Source organism: Leptonychotes weddellii, chromosome 7, assembly GCF_054177405.1.
Source record: "Leptonychotes weddellii isolate Sample4059 chromosome 7, ASM5417740v2, whole genome shotgun sequence".
Lineage (NCBI taxonomy): Eukaryota > Metazoa > Chordata > Mammalia > Carnivora > Phocidae > Leptonychotes > Leptonychotes weddellii.
The window spans coordinates 43,557,413-43,577,878 of NC_138375.1; the positions used below are offsets into that span (position 1 = coordinate 43,557,413).

Sequence of the window (20,466 nt, forward strand, 5' to 3'; positions counted from 1 at the left end):
ATAGATAGATATAAAATATATCTCCACTTCAGGGTTGCTCTTTTTTCCTGGTAGGAAATGGAGGTGGCTCAAGACAATCATCTGTTTAGATTAGATTGTTACCTGATGAAATTTTCAATTGGAGGGGAAAACAGTTTAGCCCTGATACTTCTCATCCTCTCTTATTTTATAGCTGAGGAAGTTAAGGGTTAGAGAAGAATTCTGGTTTGCATGAGATCACAGAGATAGGACTGGATCTCAGGTCTCTTCACATCCAGGACACTTTGAGGGGAAAGTCACCAAAGCTGAGTATACTTTTCAGAGAGGAGAAGCTGGCTTTTTGTTACTATGGCAATGGAGTGCATTTGAGATTTTTTGACAAGTTTACCCCCTACCTGTAACACAAGGAAAAAAAGAGCCGTTGAGCTGATCTTTATGGTGATTCAAAACACTTTAGATAGATCCTGTCACATGATTTATAAGTTCCTAATTGATTGTGTGGAATTAAGTTATTGGGCAGAGAACCAGCTAATGGAAGCACATTGACAAAATCATTTTTGAGGGACATTAATGGAACTTAAAATAAAGCTGAAATGGCTTTATGGATTTTTCACTCAAACTGTTTATGAACATTTATTGCCAGTAAATTATGTTGTGTCAAAAGAAGGAATCAGTAGGTATGGCTTTAATAGAAACCTTTTTGAAATAATAAAATTGAGAATAATTTATTATCTTAGAATGGATAGGGGATAGGATGGGAGAATTCATCCTGATGAATGTTTGTCCACTCTGCAGCTTTTGGGAAAGTGAAAAATGGTGTGAAAATCAGAAGCCTGATAGGACTTGGAAAGAAATGGTCTTTGTGAAAGTATTAATATCTCCTCTCATTGCGCATGTGAATTGTTTTTAGAAGAGAGGGGATGGGAGATTTGGCAAGTGTTACTTGAGGGTATAAACATTGATATTTGTTCGTATCTCATAAAAAGATGAGCAAGTAGGGAGTGATATGATCTGCTGAAAAAGATGGTCTAGAGTAGTGGTCACAGGAGTTGGTTCCAGAACCAAGAGAGTTCAAATTCTGACTCCCCCTCTTTGCTGCTCAACCATAGGAAAATTTCCTGACTTCCCTGAGTCTCAGATTCCTCATCCATAAAAACAGATATGCATAGTCCCTACCTCATAGGGTTATTCTGATGATCAAATTAAAATAGTTTCAATAGTTTCTAGTTCATAGTAAGTGCTTTAAAAATGTTATTTTTTAAGAGTCATAAAGGACCTGGATAAGAGGAGGAAAAAATAGGATTCATAAATATTTTAGTACCACTAGAAATATTTTATTGACTATCATCTGCTGATTGCTATATGCCAGAGATCTCATTCAATCTCCCAAGACCCCTAGGAGATAAAGTTACTATTAATATCCCTTCTTTTCAGAGAAAGAATCTGAGCATCTTAGAGATTGGGTTTCATGCCCAAAGACATTCAGATAATGAGAAATTGTGGTACATTCCCCTGAGAAGTCATATCTATGAGCCTGTTTTCCAGTATGGATGGCACATATGGGCCCCTGTCACAAAAGTCCATCAAAAACAAAGAGGGCATCGGGTGGATGGGGGGAGCTAAGGGAGCCTGAGTGTCTTGCCCTTCACTTTCATCACACGTCCAGAGCCTGTCCATCACCTGCGTCCTCTGTGAGAGCCCAGACCCCTGGGTTTTGCTGGCTTGCCATTTTGTGGGTGCCACACTGTCCGGGCATTCAGAAAACAAGGCACTAGGGCATGATGGCTACAAGTGGGTCCTAGAGTCGGATGCCTGCATGTGAATCTCAGCTCTAGCACTCACTAGCCATGTGACTGTGAGCCCCATGTTTTTTAGCACCACTTGTCTTGTAGGATAAGTAGTTTTCTTGGTCTGGGGAAGAAACTACAAGCCTTAATCTTATTTTACTTTAAAGAGATATTTATATTTAGCCCAAATAATATTCTTTTATTAACATAGCTCTTTTATTTTAAGAGGTTAAAATAGGTTGGATTTTGGACATTCATTAAACATGTTATGTAATACATGAGCAGTTTTATAACAATAAATTAGTACTCCCATAGAAGTGGTAGTACCAACTAGAAATAAGGCTAGTGGAAATCTTCAGAACCTAAAATTGAATCTGTCTGTATTCTGTATATGACCTTCCCCCTGTTCACATACAGCCTAGAATCTTATTGAAGAGATGGGATGAATGTCTGTAAGGTAAATAAAAATCCCAGGTAGTGTGTGCTCAGTGCCACATAAGTGTTATAGCTGTGTTACATTTATTGAGAACCTACACTGTGCTAGGCAATGGAGATAGGACAGAGAATAAGACACACTCCTACAAAACACTGGGCAAATGGGATTGTCCATCTGAGAAAGCTGAGAACCCAAGTCAGGTGTTCAGAGGAGACCATGGTCCTTCCACAAATGTAGCATTTATGTAACATTTTTTTATCCCCCTTGGAATTGCTCTAAAAGGATGACTGAGCTAGAGGCCCCTGGCTGCAATAGAGTAGTTCCTTCTTGAGCTTAGTGTGGCCAGATGTTAAGTAGCAAGTGAGGTGTTGTCAGTGTAACTGACAAATGGAGAGACAGGCTCAGCACAAAGTGTGGATGGAATAAAATGGTACAGGCTTTTGAGGTTCATTTTACATAAGAAAATGTCATTCCTCATTCTTGGATAATTGGACTGAATAAATGCAATATATGTCATTATATATGTATATATTTTACATAGTCACAAGTTGTGAAATTGGTATCCTTTGGCTTCAGAGACCTTATAAAATAATAAGAGGGGCATGAGATATCAGTGAAACATAAAGCTTCACAACATTTTAATATCAGTTCAAATAATGAAGGTTGTCTATGAGCAGTACTACTTGCCATGTGGGTAAGTCACACAATTAAGGCTGATTTCAAAAGAGGTAATGCTCTTTCTCTTGCAGTTTTCATAGAATTCTTAGTAGAGGAAGGGGAGATATGAGCTAGAACTAAAGAGTGTATACAATGTATACAAACAGAAATAACTGTCCTAGCCTTAATCTGGTGTATTAGTGTTCATTTAATTATTAAAAAAAAAAAAAAAAGGTTCCAAAGGCTAAGAATAAGCATTTTTAAGAAATAGAAGGGGAAGGGATCTCAAAGGAAGCCCCTGTTAACTGTAGTAGTGATGGATGGGAGCTGTTTAGTAACAGGTTTGAGATGGTACTGAGAGGTGGTGGCTGAGGCCATGCTCTTGGGTCACAGACAATTAAAGGCACATCCCAATGTGTTACTCATTGTCCTGTGACTTCTGCCAACCTGTTTTACCCACTGGGCATCCTCCACAGTACCTTTGGTCTAGGTGCTCCTCAAAGGATCACAAAAATGTTGGAGATGTGGAATGCATGCTCTGCAAAACCAGATTTAATATATAGGTAACAAAAGCCATATTATAGTCTATAATCCAACCCAGTCTTATTCAATTATTGTATTAGGTAGGGTTCTTCAGAAAAACAGAACCAATATGGATCTACATGTAGGAAGAGATTCGTTTTAAGAACTTGGCTCATGTCATTATAGAAGCTAAGAAGTCCCACGACCTGCTATGTGTAAGATGGAGACCCAGGGAGGCTAGTGGCATAATTCAGAGTGAGTCCCAAGGCTTACTAAGAACCAGTGGTCAGTGGTGTAGATTCCAGTCTGGGTTTACAAGGAGTGTTGAGGGCAGGAGAAGATTGATATCCCAGCTCAAGCAATTAGGCAGGAAGGGCCTAATTCTTCCTTCCTCCACCTTTTTTTTTGTAAAGATTTTTTTTTTTTAATTTATTTGACAGAGAGAGACACAGCGAGAGCAGGAACACAAGCAGGGGCAGAGGGAGAGAGAGAAGCAGGCTTCCCACGGAGCAGGGACCCAATGTGGGGCTCGATCCCAGGACCCTGGGATCATGACCTGAGCCAAAGGCAGACGCTTAATGACTGAGCCGCCCAGGCGCCCCATTCCTCCACCTTTTTGTTCTATTCAGGCCCTCAACGGGATTGGCGGATGCCCACCTGCACCGGGGAGGGCCATCGGCTCTGCTACATCCACTGCATCACATGCCACTCTCATCTGGAAGCACCCTCAGAGACACACCCAGCAACCATATTTAGCCCAATATCTAGGTACCTCATGATCCAAGTCAAGTTGACACATAAAATTAACCACCACATGTATAAAGAACACAATAAAGTTTAAATCACAAGAGCAAAATAATATGTGCATAATAAGATAACATTCTTATGAAATTTACATCAGAAAAGTTGTATTTAATGCAGACTATGGGTACATTTTGATCTATTTGACATGATGTGGTTTGGGGTCTTAAAAAGTAAAAGTGTCTACGGGCAGAAAAAGATCTTAAATGTGCCCACATGAAATGTCTCTTTGCCTACTGCAACTGTCTGTAGGGTTGTTGCAGGGGAGAATTTAGCTAGTACATCTGGAGTACATGTGATGGTTTTACTCAAAATGTTAGCTTAGGGCACCTGGGTGGCTCAGTTGGTTAAGCGACTGCCTTCGGCTCAGGTCATGATCCTGGAGTCCCACATCAGGCTACCTGCTCAGCAGGGAGTCTGCTTTGCCCTCTGACCCTATCCCCTTTCATGTGTTCTCTCTCATTCTCTCTCTCTCAAATAAATAAATAAAATCTTTAAAAAAAAAAATGTTAGCTTAGATTAATAGTTATCATTCACTAGGATGTTCTTTTAAATGACCATACATAATGTTAAGTTGAAACATTTTTTCTGATTTTATTTGCAGTAGTCTGTTACTGGTATCAAAAAGATTAAATACTTTCAAAAAAAAGATGAAATACTTTTATAGTTGCTACACAAGTTCATTTAACTAGACGCATCAGTGTGCTTGGATAAATCTGGATTTGGAATAACTGTGGTTAATGGAAGATTTCTAGACATAACACTACAAGACGATTCTAGAAATTGGCACATGAATACAAGATGTTATTCTGCCCCTTTTTGTGGCATCAAAGAACTACACCAAAAAAGGTATAAAAATAAACACCTTTTCTTCAAAGTGCAGGATACTGCCTCACTAAGTTTAATTGAAAAACTAATATCCAGTGCAATTGTCTGTGATAAACTGAGGCTTAAATGATTTGAAAACACTCTGGGAGCAGACAAATCAGATAATCACCATCTTTATGGCTGGGAGGGTTCAGCTGGTGATGACAAGTTGTAAAGATAAAAGCTTATTGCAAAGTCAAGAGCTAAATGTCTAGATTGGGTCGGGGATCAATGTTAAATAATACTCAAAGTGTAAAAAGCAATGAACGCCAAATGATCTCTCATAGTGTTCTGTTTTAACTTTTCAAGATAGTATGCAGAACTTTATTTACTGAAAACTTGTTTCCTTAATGTCATTAGGTGGATACCCTAAAGTGTTAGGGTGTCCTCCACCATCCACCCACTGCCTAGATATTGGATGTGTTCTGTGATTTGTGCCCTGCACTGCAATCAGAGGGCTTCAGCTGCTGCTTTTCAAAACATTTCCAGTTGGGTGACTATTAATAGTTGATGAGAGACAAGAGTTAGATTGTGCCATTTTTTAGGCATCTTCTTTTTTTTTTTTTTTTTTTTTTTAAGTCAACATGGTATTTGCCTCATGGCCTCACTCTGATCTCAGCAAGAACACTCTCAAAAGAAGTACCTTGTTTTTTCAAAGGCTGTTTGCATGAGTTGATTCAGTGCTCCCTTATCATGGAGTGAAAGCCAAGGGCAAAATATGCGCTTTGGGTTGTGTGAAGGATTCACCCTACACTTAGCTCCACTCACTGTGCTGTTTGTGCCCCCAGGTGACATGTCCAAACTCTCCAACCTCTGTTTGCTTTTTTCTTTTGTTTACAGGAGCGGAGGGCACAGTGTTCCCTAAATCTATAGAGACACCTAATGTCAGGGCAGACCCCTTCAAGGAACTAAGGTAAACTTCTGACTATGGTTTGCATTGATTAGTGGCTATTTCCTTTGGGCAACTGGCTGATGATCCATTTTGAGTGTTTGGAGTGTAACAGAGTCACAACATGAATATACAAACTGGTAGAGATTAGAAAGGGTGTGAAGATGAGCTACATCCAAGAGAAAATTCTCTCTGAGAAGAAGACTGAGGGTTTGGAGGAAGAGGTTGCCAGCCTTGTAATTAGGAGATTCGGGATTCATTCATTCACGGTGTTTGTTTCCTGCTGTGTTTTGTGGTACCCAAAACCTAACCAGTTACACAACTAGTCAGTAATTGGTGCTGATCAGCCCAAAGAAAAGTGGTACCTAAAAGAAACTGAACTCTAAAAACTATACAGATTTTTGCTTGTGTGTGACAAGCTCTCCATCACTTGGACCATTAATGGTACTAGAACTACTTTCTGTGAATATTCCATGTACTGGTGTTAATCTTCAAATATCCATAATTGTGCTGCCTTTATCAGAAAAAGGCTCTGAGATGCTGTGTACTTAGCACCAACAACTAAGGAAAACAAAAAAGAACAATAGGTACAGACAGACAAACAGAGATATGACCTAAAAACCATCCCTGGCTCCAAAAAGGAAACACATAAAAAAACAGTATTTTGAAACAAATATAACTATATGTTTTGCTATATACGATGCAGGTAGGCCAGGAGCCAGAGGGGGCTCCCGCAAAACCCAGCTAAGAGGCTCCTTGGCTTCATGCAGGATAGGAATCAAATGCGAGTTGGGGGAATGAAAGCAGAATTTATTGAATAGCAGGAGGGACAGACAGAAAATAGCAGATGGAATGGAGTTTCTGGGAGACTCAGAAAGGAAAGGAGAATGAGTCTCAATGTCACTTGGGGTTAGGGGCTTATATTGGAAAGGGGTCTAAGGTGTGTGTTCCTCCAGGAATCCAGAGTAGGGTCTGATCAAAGGCAAGTGTCAGGCGAACGGCAGGTGTCATTCCACAAATCACTGAAGGTAGGGAGTGTTGATGCAATCGTTGGCCAAGGTTTGTCAGAAGCTAAAGTCCTGGGACATGTTTGGGATCCGGCTCTTCTTAGACGTTATCGGGTGTTTGGGACCTAGGACAAAACTCAGAGAATGATTAACTTTCTAGCTTCCCCCTTGAAGTGGGAACATAGCTTCTTTGGCTTATTCAGAAACGTGACCTAGCAGAAAAACAGCAGAGATGGAGCCAATTCTAAAGTGGAGTCCCTTCAGCTTCCCTGCCTCGCTTATAGTCATGAACAATTCAGCACATACTGGCTTTCTTCATTTCTTGTAGTTCTTTTAACTAAAACCCATCATAAATCATCATCAATAACATTGCATATTTAATAGTAGACCTCAAACATTAGCAAATGTGTTTGGAAGAGGATAATTCATAGAGAAAGAGAACATTTTCTTATCAAAATCCCATATACAGTGGGCTGTAGTTTTCACATTATACGCCCCATTGCAAGGCTTTACTTTCCCTAGAAGAGTTGCTTCCCTCTCAGGGCTGCTACCTGCCAGAAGTTACCTGACTCTCTGTCAGCCAGATCCTGTGTTTCATATTAGGTACTAAAGCTGGAATCTTTGCAGCAAATCCACCCAAGGACACATGTATTTTAGGACTCGGAGAGCAAGCTCATTCTCTGAGAATGCAATGAATCTTCATGTGTGTGATGTGAAAGCCCTTTGAAACAAGCTAATATGTGGGCTGGTTCCCTTTCTTTTCACAGACCTCCTTAGGAGCAGGGTTCTTTTTAACACAACTAGTCAGTAATTACTGCTGATCAGTCCAAAAAAAGATGCTGTCTAAAAGAAGCTGACCTAGAGGCGCCTGAGTGCCTCAGTCAGTTAAGCGTTGGACTCTTGATTTGGGCTCAGGTCATGATCTCAGAGTTGTGAAATCAAGCCTCATGTCTGGTTCCATGCTCAGCAGGGAGTCTGCTTTTCCTCTCCCTCTGCTCCTCCCCCTGCTCTCTCTCTTTCTCTCTCTCTCTCAAATAAGTAAGTAAAATCTTTAAAAAAATAAATTTTAAAAAATAATAAATAAAAAACAAAAGAAACTGACCTCTAAATATAATACAGCACCCCCCCCCCCCGGTGGAATAAGCTCTCCATTACCTGGAAGGCATGGAAAATTTAAGAATCAAGAATTTAGGCTAACTTTGCTTTAAACAGAAAACTAAATCTTCTATGGATAAAAACAAACCCAACCCACATCAAACAAAAAGACAACTCTCCAAACATCAGCCCACTTTAGAGATCCATATTCTGAAAAATTGAGAACAGATGATTTGCTCATAGAGCACAATAGCCATACTTAACGGTTGTCTGTAGACCCTGTGGAAAACCCTCGGAACTGGCCTTAGAAAAAACTGAATCTCCAAAATTAGAAGTGAATCTCCTAAGTGCAACAAATAAGGACTTCTGGTAGTTGCTGCATTTCCATTGTTTATTCTCAAGTTGTAGACATATTCTATAGAGACTAGAAATAAAATTTTCTTACGGGAAACATAAAAACACTTTAATATGTAATTCCTCAACTGTTTTTTTCTTTGCTCCTATTCAAATTGTGTTGATGGTTGATAACCTGAACTGAGTCAGGGCCTAGAATATGATAATTCGCCCCTTCATCCTTATGGGTTTTTTTTTTTATTTTAATGGCACTCTGTGGGAGAATCTGTGACCAATTGAAAGATAATCAAATGTAGTAGATACATTAGCCCAGACCAGTGCGTCTGTGGATATTTCACATTTGTCAGCAAATGGTGCCACATTTTACTCTATTCAACTGAATGGTATTGACCTTGGATATTGAATAAATAGGTAATGAACGTTTTCTGGCCTCTGGCTTTACAGTTGGATTAATTGTACTGACCCAGCTCATTTGTGCCCGTGTGTCTTCTAGTCTCAGGAAAGTAGAATAATCTGAGGGAAATCCCTGGATTTGTGCCAGCAGGTACACACTGAGCTGTGTAGGTGAAGCAGAGGTGGTTCACTCCTCAGGAGCAGCACAACAGAGTTGGGGGAGTACCAAGCTGGGGGGCAGATACCTACAGCAAACACACTATGTAGCCTTGAGCTAATCTGGGAGCCCTGATGTCTATACATAGCCAGGTCACTCTCAGCTCCAAACTTTAGGCTCACGTTATTTTATTTAGGCTCACTTTTATTTTAAAATAATTTTAGATTAAAAGAAGAATTGCAATAATCATACAGATTATTCCTCTGAACCCTTTACCTAGTATTTCTGATGGTAACATTTTACATACCCATGATATATGTATCAAAACTAAAAAATTAACATTGTAGCCCCATAATATTTTTGTGTAAGATCTGCTGAAAAGGATGCAATCACCTGAATTTCTTACAGATCCAGAAAATGTGTAAAAAAGGAGTTTAACAGAAAAGTTATTTGTTGAGACATGAATTAATGGATCTTGAAAACTCCCACTGCAGTTAAGTTGGAATGTTTTTAATGAGAGGTGTTTTGTTTTGTTTTGTTTTTTAAATCATGTTCTCTACCCAGATTTTCTTGGTCTTACTTGTCAATGGGAAGCAAATTGAGTTAAAAGACTACAGGTTATTTATACATAGACCATCTTCTGCAATGAACAAGCAAAAATTAAAACCATCCATGTCCTTCACTTACCCAAAAAATCAAACATGGGAAAATACCATCTATTTTAGAGACCTTCTCTGTTGGGATAACTTCTTTCTTCCAACGTCTGTTTTTGGCTTTTGAAGGTGTTTTGTTTTGTTTGTTTGTTTGTTTGCTTGCTTGCTTGCTTGTTAATGAGAAGGAAATTTTAGGCCTCCCGCACATCTTCTTAGAAGATCTCAATCCTCAGCTCAAGGAGTGGTAGCTTCTTCTCTGCTAGAGTTTCAAGTTTCGGTTCACTGCTTTCCTTTTCAGAGTTACTATAGTTACTGTATTCAGTGTTTGCTTAAGATGTTTGTAAATAATCCAGGGTTGAGTTGAAAATCACAAAAGAGGGTTGCTTCTCTCCAGACAAATAATCAGTGTTAGCAAGGTCTGAGCCCAGCATCCAACTCAGGCGGTTTGTTGAGTTTGCCCCTGTAGGACAATTCTGAAATAATGACATGTTGCCCTAGATTCAAGACTCTGCTGAAGACATCTACCAGGCACTTGGCCTATCTCTTGAAATCAGAAAAACTAACTTGGAATAGAAACTGGATTTTAATAAATTCACGATCTGAAATTCACAATTTGAATATATTAAATGTTCGCTTGTTCATTATTTCTCTTTCCTGGTGTCTGTATATATAAAGACAAATGGAAAAATCCCTGATCTCAGGCTGTGCATGATCTGAGACGGGAAATGGGCCGTTTAGTTTTGTATATGTATTTTCTGTAAGAACAGAAGCTACCTTTGAATGCCTACATTGCTCTAAGGATTCTTTTCAACTGTGAAGCTTCCCTGTAAGATTCTGATCCTACAAGAATAGGAAATAGACTGCAAAATCTTATTTCCCAGACATATGCCAGGGCAAATGTAAAAAATGGGAGAAGGTTACATAGACCACTGAACACATATAGCTAACTCTGTCCCTCTAAATATCACTAAAAGCTTGGAAGGAATCACAAAAGAGCAAGAAGCCAAAAGGTCTTTATAAAAGAATTCTTCATCAGCTAATGTGCCGACATGCTCTTACTCTGCATACAGTTATGACAAGGGTGATGACCTGATTTCCGTTTCATCACAGCTCAGGGAACTGTTTGCCAGGTAAATTTTTTGACACTCATTAGGAGTCGAGGCATCTGCTAAATACTTAGAATACAGAGATAAATAAATGAGTACTCAACTAGTTTGTAGTTAAGGAGAATAAGATAGAAAGGCACCCAAAAATACAAGGTAATATAAGTGATAGAATAGATATATGAACAAAGCCAGAGGAAACACTGGGAATGACACACAGGATTCTACCTGAGATGGTTAGGTAAGGCTGCCCATCTTTATTTGTAAGATGAAAGAAAAAAACAGTAAGTGAGCCTCAGAATTTAAAAAGCGTGGTTACCTAGGTTCACTTAATGCAAGGACAAATAGGCCAATGGATTTCTGTAGCTCCCAAGAATATTACCGTGTCATTTACAAAAATGAGGTTCTGTAATTTCCTTATGACAATTGTGTTCTTTAATAAATCACGTGAAGGCAATCTCAAATATGATCACAGAAGACTTTAATGAATGATTGTTACAAGTTTCAAAGTTCAGTCCATAACATCATTCAGAGCTGAAACAGTCACTAATACCAAACCCATTCTGCAGCCTCAAATAAATAAGGTATTGTTACTGTGGGCTTTTTCCCCCCCACAACATTACCAGAGTTTTAATAATAAAGCAGAAAATTCAAAGATATATCTGGTATCCCTAATATGACTTGATTCTTCTGTAGGATTTTTTTCTTAATGAATAGATACTAATCTGAACTCTTTGGGAATGTGTGAGATTTAAAGTCTGTGTATATCACAGGAAAACAAGGATCAGATACCACTTCCAAGTTGACAAAAATGAATTTATTTCTTTAAATTTATTTTAAAATGGCTGTAGCCAACCAAATATTTATTTGATTCTCAGTGATTTATAAATTGAAGCTACCAGAATAATCTGTCATAGCATCACAGTTCAATGAATACTCGGTAATCCCTCTCCCTTCCCTTGTCCCCCTCAAAAGTCACAATAGCAAATTTGGAGAGGCAGTCTGATTTTTGAATTATATAAATATAATATTTATGTTTATCATTTTATACATATATTTTTACATATATGCACATGTGCATAGGTACATATATTAAAACATATATACACATACATATCTATTTTACATATATAGGCATATAGAGAGACTGACAGAGACACAGAGAGAGAGGAGGGAGGGAGAGGGGCTACAGATTGTGCTCCATAGTTATGGGCACACGGGATATGGGGCAGTACCATTACGAAAGAAATCTTTAAATTTTCTCCTCTTTCAACATTTTGCAGACGTGTTTGGTACCTGTTTTGCATGTATGAGATTCATAACTATTTGATCTCAGAGCATGAACATTGAAGTGATTCAAAGGAGAAATGAAAATGTGTAGTGGCCTGATAATATCACAGGTACTCAAGGGCCTTCCAAACTAGAAGAGTAGTGAAGCAGTGTCCATGTTGATCAAGAGCCATGCTTTGAAGGTGTCCTGTGCTGGGGCTGAGTTTGGCCCCAAAGCCAACCTGCCTTGTGAACTTGGGCAAGTCTCCTAAGCTCTCCTCACCCAGTGCCTAGAACATGGGAAAAGCTCAGTGGACATTAATTCAACAAATGTTAGCTCCTAGGAGGAGCAAGCAGCTCATTTTCATGGGGCTCCAGGCCTCAGACAGGAGTTCCCAGAGTGTTCAATTTCATCAGCCAGTAAAAAGTTTGTGAAACCATGGTGACTAACAGTTCTTTTTCCATGAAGGACAAAACCAAAAGGCTGTTGTGTGCCTCCATCTACCATTAACATTTTATATTAAAGGATAAGGATATTTCACCTAACAGAGTAGAGAGGGCACAGCCTTGGGATGGAAGACAGCCCATAAATCGCATACCTTGAGCGGTATTAGCATGTCATCATGTTGCCTCCATTTTCTCATTTGCCAGAGACACTAGTGACTAGTGCCAACTCTTCACTCATTCTGCAGTGCCTGCCCAGAAAAAAACAGCTATCTGAAAGCCACAGGTGAGGGCTTAAAGAAGTCCCCCTGATTTTAAGGTTGTCTTGTTTGAAAACTCACAGTAAGACATCTTGCCCATCTTTGAAGACCAGTGAGTCCATATATATGTCCCTTTTCTCCCTCTTTCCCTTCCTCCTGAGTTCCAGATCCTCTCATCTCCTTCCCTTTGCTTCATTAGTATCGATACATAGTCTGAATTTATCTGCATATTTCTTTTTTTCCCTTAGCTCCACCTTTCTCTAGGTGTCCTTTTCACCACGGTTCTCTTAGGTTACAGAAGGAGAAACAAAAGGGATACAGGAAAAGGGAGGTTGCAGTATTGGAGGTTATTTCCATCTTTGCCTTTGCCTTCTTGATCAAAAGCTCGTGTTTTACAAATGTGATAGAGAGTATATTATAAAGCTACCAAACCTAGGCGTCCCACAGGCATCTCCTCTGTACAGTATAATTCTGCCAGTAAAAGCCAGGAAGGGATAAATGGAAGATAAGATCATGGGGGACAAGGAGTCTAGGATATAGAGCAAGTCCCACCCTGACAGGAAGAGGAAGTTAAAAACCTCTCTCTTCTGATTTCTGGTGAATTGTAGGAAGAAGATAGGAAATGCAGAGAAAGCAAGTGGTAAAATATATAGCCTGATGACCTTTATTCTCTGAGTTATGGAGGGAAGAAACCAGTTAGATTTCAAGGAAAGTCAGAAGCAAAGGGTCATCGTGCATTTTCATTTGGGACTCTAGGAGGAAACCAACTTGCAGGGTGAACTGTCATGTGGCTAGAGAGGAAAAGGTGACTTGGGTCAGCAGTCTCAAATTTCCTTCAGCTCCTGGGAGGGTGGTGGGGGGGAATGCCAGTGCAGGAAAGAATCTACATGGGGTCCCATTGAGCAATGCAGATGGCTAATGATGGTGGTGCAGGCTAGCAGGCTCCTGGGCAGCTTCCCTGCAGTGGGACTGAGGGCTCCAAACCAGACAGTCCAGTTTGGGGGTGTGGTGAAACATACCCAGACCTCAGGGCCTACAAACACCATTCAGACCTGATTAGGTGGCCCTAAGTGAGCACTGTGGGAAATAACCAGAATTCACCCACGGAGGGCTTAGAAGTGTGGGCTGCTAGCCTGATGCCAATCAGGACCACATCTCCTGGAATCTGAACCTTCTTTGTTCCTGTCACCAGGATGTCCTATAACCCCCATCCCCCCATGTCCATTATGATACCATAAAGAGGGAGAAGATAACTATTTATCCTCACGAAAAAGTTAAAACTTTTTAATCACAGAGAGGCCACAATAAATTTAGTTTTTCCTAACCATCCATAAGGATGAGGTGGAGAGAAAAATTAAGTCAGGTAAGAACAATAAAGAAATGCCATTTGCTTTCACAATTTATAAATTGGGCGACCTGCAATACAAGGTATTATGCCAATCACATCTTAGCTGACTGCCATGCTTCAAAGGCCATGAGTCTTCCCCTCTGTGTCTTGTAGGGACCACTGGGTATGATCATAAGGAAAAAAAAAAATGCTGTCAGAATCCATCATCAGGTACCTGCTAGTACTGATTTAGTTTCTCTGTAAGTCTTGAACTAGCATTGATTGAAACTATAGCCCAGCCCTGATGCTTGAAACATACTCCCAGAAAGTGTTCCTAGATTTGTAATCTTTTAAACCAGCAAAATACTGGAGGAAATGCCTTAATAGCCAATACATTTCACATGCCTCTCCAAATGATTCCCAGACTATCTCTGAAAGCTAAAGCCATCAGCCATGTGCAGTGAGGCACCTTAGTGCCTACATGATTGTCCCTTAATGGCTGGCCCATTTTCATCTGAACTGGAGAAAGGCAATGTGACACATAGTTATCATTATGTAGGACAAGTGGCTTTTATTTAAAAATTAAAATTATATCCTTTAAGTTAATTTTTAACATAAGGGTTTAAAATATGAAAAAAAAATTATTCAAAAGATAAACTCATAATGGGGGGGGTATAAAACTGCACTTCTCTCCATGTTGTCAAGGCAGGCATGATATCATAAGTTAAGTGCTAACCTCTCAGTCTTTTAGAACAGAATGGGCATGTGTGTATGTTTGCCAAAATTCCTGAGTTGGGACTACCTTCTGCCTCAAAAGGAGCACTGTGACTTTATTATTGTTTTTATCTTGATTAAAATGTCAACAGCTGCCATTTATTATGTAAAGTGTGTGGGGTAGATTGTTCTCTTATTCTTGAAAAACACACAATTGCTTTTGAATCTCCGTTTTTTTTCCCCTCAGTAGGATGGCCCTGCTGGGTGCATAGACAGAAAATCTTGCTTAATTACACCCTTCATGATTTTGGCTTGAAGCCAGCCTTGTTTTATTCCAATTATAACCTTTTCAAAACAAAGAGTAATGGGAGTTGAAAGGAACAAGCTGACAACAGTTTTTACCTGAAGTGAACTAGAAGTGAATCATAATTTAAAAAAAAAAAAAATCAACCAATGGTTATCATTTTTTTTCTTACTCCAGAATTTTCCAGAATTAGAATATAAATGAGATCAAGACCATCAGATCTCAGAGACAACTCTGTAATCTTGCTGGATTTCCTGGCCATGGACTATGGGCCAACTTGGGCCAAATGTCACTCACTTGTTTGCTATCCTTCAGTGGCTCCCATTGGCTTGAAGATGAAATTTCAAAAACAAAGCACTCACAAGTCACCTTCAAGTGGTTGATGTGGCCCTGGGTGATGACCTGGCTTCTCATCTCCCATCACCATTGCCCCTCCTCCAACCTTTTCTCATTTTGTTTCTCCCTCTGCTCTCCTCCTCTCTGTTGACCATTCCTCCCATTAAACTTGTAATTCCTGCTCTCACATTTCAATTTCTAAACATACTTTATTCTGTAGCAGTTCCCTTCTATAATACTCTGTATTAATTTCACAGATTTACTATTTACTCTTTACCATTTGATTATATTAGTGATCGTTTCAAATTTCTTCTGTTCTCTGCTTTTTAAATTATAGTTCAGGTCTCTAATTTTTTATTGAGACCTTTTCAAATGGCTGGTGATTCTCAGATGTCTGCTTTTGAGAGTGAGGCACAAAGAATCTTTTGGCACATTTTGTGTGCATGAATGGCGCTGGTTGGATGGTGGGCTTCGAGGTAGGATGGTCAGGCTGGGATTTTTAGGTGGGTGACCGCAAATATGAGAATCAAGGACTGATTAGTGTCCTAGTCCCTTGCTGGGGATGAGTCTGGGGGCCAGTGTGTTCAGGTTGAGCCTACAAGGCCTCCTTCTTCAATATGCAGGCTTTCACTTCATTCCCTGTTTTCAGGATTACACTGCCACCCTTAGCTGTCCTTGTCTCACAGAACCCAGAATTCAGTCTTCTCTCGTGAGCATCCTTATCTATTTGGGCTGCTATAAAAGAATATCATAGACTGGATGGCTTATAAACAACAGAAATTTATTTTTCACAGTTCTAGAGGCTGGGAAATCCAAGATCAAGGGGCTGGCAGGTTCCTGTTGAGGGTCTGCTTCCTGGTTCATAGGCGGCCATCCTCTTGCGGTGTGCTCACATGACGGAAGCAGCTAGGGAACTCTGGGATCTGTTTTATAACAGCACTGATCTCATTCATGAGGGCTCCACCTGCTCACCTCCCAAAGACCCCACTTCCTATTACCATCACATTAAGGATTAGGATTTCAACAGGTGAATGGGGGGCAGGGGGGACACAAACACTTAGTCCATGACAGTGAGGGTGGCCTGGTCACCTGGGTGTATGCAGTGGAGAAACAGCCTAGGAGTCCAACAGTTTCTCCTGGAGCCCTCAACCCATCTTCTGATTGTGGTTCCACCAGACTCTCCTAGCCACAGAGGCACGGGCTAGTTTCTGGGCCTACACCTGGCAAGGATTATGCAGCTTGAGCTCGCTGTTGGCTTGGTCTTCACCAAACCCACAGGCTCTTAGCTTTCAGCTTTCTGGCATCTGCTAATGAAGTCACTATTTGTGGTTTGCTTTTCAACTTCCAAAACTGGGTTGTCGTCTTTCTTCCACCTGTGTTGTTTCTCTTTTTCTTTGTCCCTCTGGGTCTGTGCCTTTTGAGGGTCCTTTTACAATCATTGCATTAGCATTTCAGGGAGGAACAGAGGTAGACTGTGTATTGAGTTCAGTCAGAAGTCCTCTCTCTTCTGTTTGTAGACTTCACCCATTCTCCCTTTTCTTTGTTTCACCCAGGGTGCCTTGGAGCCTTCACCGAGAGCCTTGTAATTCCCCTGTCCTGAAACATTCTTTGTACTCTCTTTCTACAAAATCATGTTTCCACTCTCAGCTTAAACTGCACTTCCTCAGGAAACCCTTTTGGGCATACCCCCCCCCCCGCCCCGCTCATATGGCCTACCTGTTACAAACACACAAAGCCCCTCCACTTCTTCCTTTCAGATTCACTGGCTGAGATGTCCTCCACATTTGCCATTGCCCACAGCCACAAAGAGGTTTAGGCTAGATGGATCATGACAAATGTATTCTCTCCAAAAGCGTGTGTTCAGCCAGTAAACACATGAGTAATTGCCTCCTTCACATTTGTTTGTCAAGGAGAGCCATCGAAGTCTCCTGGAGCCTCTTATTATCCCATGCCTTTCTTTCTTCTAGCCATCATAAGTCATTTCCAAAAGAGCATAATTCATTCCTCTTTCTCTTACGGGAAGTTTCAAAACTTTGGATTCGTTTTTCACCCATGGGTTGTACCATAGTCACACTCCAGAAGAACTGTACTTCACTTGAAGTCTCTAGCCTGAAGTTCCTGTTCATTTTCCCAACCATGGTGATCATCATTCATAGAGGATTGCAAAGTTCCCTTTCCCCCAGTTATACATGTCATTGTCACTTCCTATTCACCAAGGGAAATGGGTTTCCAGGTCTTTGAGTTTTGTTTTGTTTTTGTTTTTGTTTTTTCCAGAAATACAACCTGAGTCATGAATGATTGTTTTCCTGGCCTGGCATCTGAGCTCAGGCACACTCACTCCAGAATAATAGCACAGAGCAATTTGCATCCTTTGACAATTCAAGCACCATGCCCCTAACCTTGAATAGAACATAGATGCTAATAAATTCAGGGTCTTAAAAATGTGAATTATAGTCATTTCACACTTCATGGCAGCTTCATGCAGAAGAAATAGCTTAAAACTTAATTATAATGCTTGTCCCTTCATTAAGTGCAGATGACATTCCTCAGATTTTTGCAATGACATCTGAGGAAAGGAGTTCAGAAACTTATTAGTTATTCATGATGGAGAATATTGACTGTGTACTGATTAAAGGAAAGTGTTGACACCCTTCTTAACATGATGCATCTGTCTATTAGTTTATGGTTCTCCCTGTGGTCCTCATGGAAAGCTCTTTGGGAAATGAGGAAAACACCCTTCAGCCTTTGAGAGCAAATGTCTATAGAAAATGTGCTTGACGAGTGGGATTAAAATGGAGAGCAGGAGACATCGGTCCTCTCTGGATTACCCACCCCGCAAATGACTGGGCTGTGTGTCGAGGACCATTTGTGAGACACAACCATAATGGATTGGACATGCCCCCCTCTCGACACTTGAGGAGCTATTACAATGCATTCAGTCCTTCAGCGGCTCATTCTGAAGCTGGAAGTCAGTTCTTAGAGAAGGATACATGGAAAGTTTTGCCTCTTGTCATGTAATAGTACTAGAGCTTGAGTCATGCAGTGACTAAATTAAGTGAACAGATGAAGGCACAGTCTTCCTCTCTTTGTGCAAGGTGTGATATTCTTATAAAAAGAGAATTTTGCTACTTATTCTGTTGACCTAGAATGCCTAAGGAGTGAGGGCAGTAGAGCCCTAAGTGAGATCATGCAACATAAGAAAGCAGTTTCTAATTCTCTGAAGTGGTAAATTATCTCCCTTGATAGTCATGAGCTCCTCTCCACTGAGAGACTCAAGGTGAGGGGGACTGTCATACCAAGACTATTATAGAGGTGTATCATGCATCAGAAGGAGGGAAGATTTTAACTATATGCCCTTTCAGACCTGCTCTTACGTCAGGATTCTAAGACTCAGGCTTCAAAGTACTGCTCATGGATCTGATTTTACCAGGGACCTCTCATTACATTTAAATTCCTTTTAAAAGCTGTACTCAGTGATCTGACCTTGAATATAACCTTGAAGGACAGAGTCTGTGACCAACATGGATTGATTCCCTTTTGTTTTTCCTTGTAATCTGGGTGTTTGGAGAACAATTCAGATTCTTCAGATTCTTGTAGTGCTTTGTAAATTTCAAAGCACTTTCATAAATACTCCTTCAAAAACTCCCTAAAGTGGGACAAGAGGGCTTGGCCTCTTCCCCCTTGTACAGATGAGGAGGCTGGGGGGTTAATATATACCACCTCTCTGTTTGGCATAATGAAAAGACCCTCTCCTTTCTCAGATCTCACTGAGATTTTGAGGTGTTAGAGGGCTGCAGTACACAGTAAAGGTTGGGGCAGAACTCTAGAGCCTGACCGCTGGACCCTAGATCCTAGTTTTGTTACCTGCTAGGGTATGCCTCTGGACAAGGTTTTAAAACTTCTATTTCAGTTCCCTCACTTGTGAACAGTGGGATAAGAACAGCACCAACCTCAGAAGAACTTATGAGAACCAAATAGCATGACATATATGAATAACTTTAACCATTAACTAGAATGCAGGGCTCAGATATTAATTTCAGGGACTTTGGTGTTGAAGCAATGGATTTATTACCCATTCTTGATTATGGCCAAGAGATCTGTCCCATTGAGGGGATAATTTTGCTTTATCCTTTGCCTCCCATAGATAATGGTTAGCAGTGGGTTAATAGCCTATTTTGTACAAGTCAGTATAATCAAAACAATAAAAGTGTGAGGCAAACAAATTGACCAATATTAATAGTGAACCTTAACCCAGCTTTTGAAGTTTTCTTAGAGCAAAGCCACTTGCCTTTTATATGAAGGCACAAGAGAGGCAAACCTTGTCCTAAGGAAAGGAAAACTGAGACTTTGCACTACACAGACATGTTGAAGTGGTAAGCGTGATTATGGGTGAAAAGATGAATGTTATGAGCATTCAGACCCCAAATAGCTTTTGAACTTTTTCTGAATTTAGTTGCAGTATGGTGAGGGACAGGGGTGGAAACATTGTTTAAAAAGGAAAAACAATAGCGCTTAAATATCAAAACGTTTTAAATCCACTAACTCCTGGGGCACCTGGGTGGCTCAGTCAGTTAAGCTTCCAACTTTGGTTTCAGCTCAGGTCATGATCTCAGGGTCGTGAGGATCGAGCCCCCCCATGTAGGGGACTCTGCGCTCAGTGGGGAGTCTGAAATTCTCTCCCTCCCTCTCTGCCCCTCCTCCCATAAGCACTTGCACTCTCTCTCTCAAAAACAAAAAAACAAACAAAAAAATCCATTAACTCTCACACTATACTGACCAAAATACTCCCCCTCCTAGTTTCTTCAGCCATTTCTAGAAAGGAGACATAGGCTTGGACCAGCTTCCCTGGAGGACACACCAGACAAAATCCCAGAAACAAGAAGCCTCATCTGGGTACCTTTCATCCTGGTTGTCGAATGCCACCAGGAAACAGTGGCTCTCTCCTAACCCCAGCAGGGGAATGAAATGACACATGAAATCCTAATGAGGTTTCTTTCTTCAGTTTTCACATGGACTCTTCTGTATCATCCTAGAGCTCACCCCTTTATTTTTAGATATATTCATAAAGGTTTTGCTCTTACATTAAATTATACCCTTCTGAGGTCGTTTCCT

At 40.4% G+C, this 20,466-nt stretch overlaps 1 protein-coding gene across 3 annotated transcripts in view; it reads left to right on the forward strand.

Moving 5' to 3' along the window:
• Window positions 1-20,466, forward strand: part of SGCD (sarcoglycan delta) — a 361,831-nt gene that overhangs the window by 255,678 nt on the left and 85,687 nt on the right. For all 3 annotated transcript variants that reach the window (XM_081826230.1, XM_081826228.1, XM_081826229.1), the window contains exon 6: window positions 5,890-5,962. In XM_081826230.1, coding sequence (XP_081682356.1) covers window positions 5,890-5,962 — 73 coding nt within the window. The remainder of the gene's footprint in view (window positions 1-5,889; window positions 5,963-20,466) is intronic.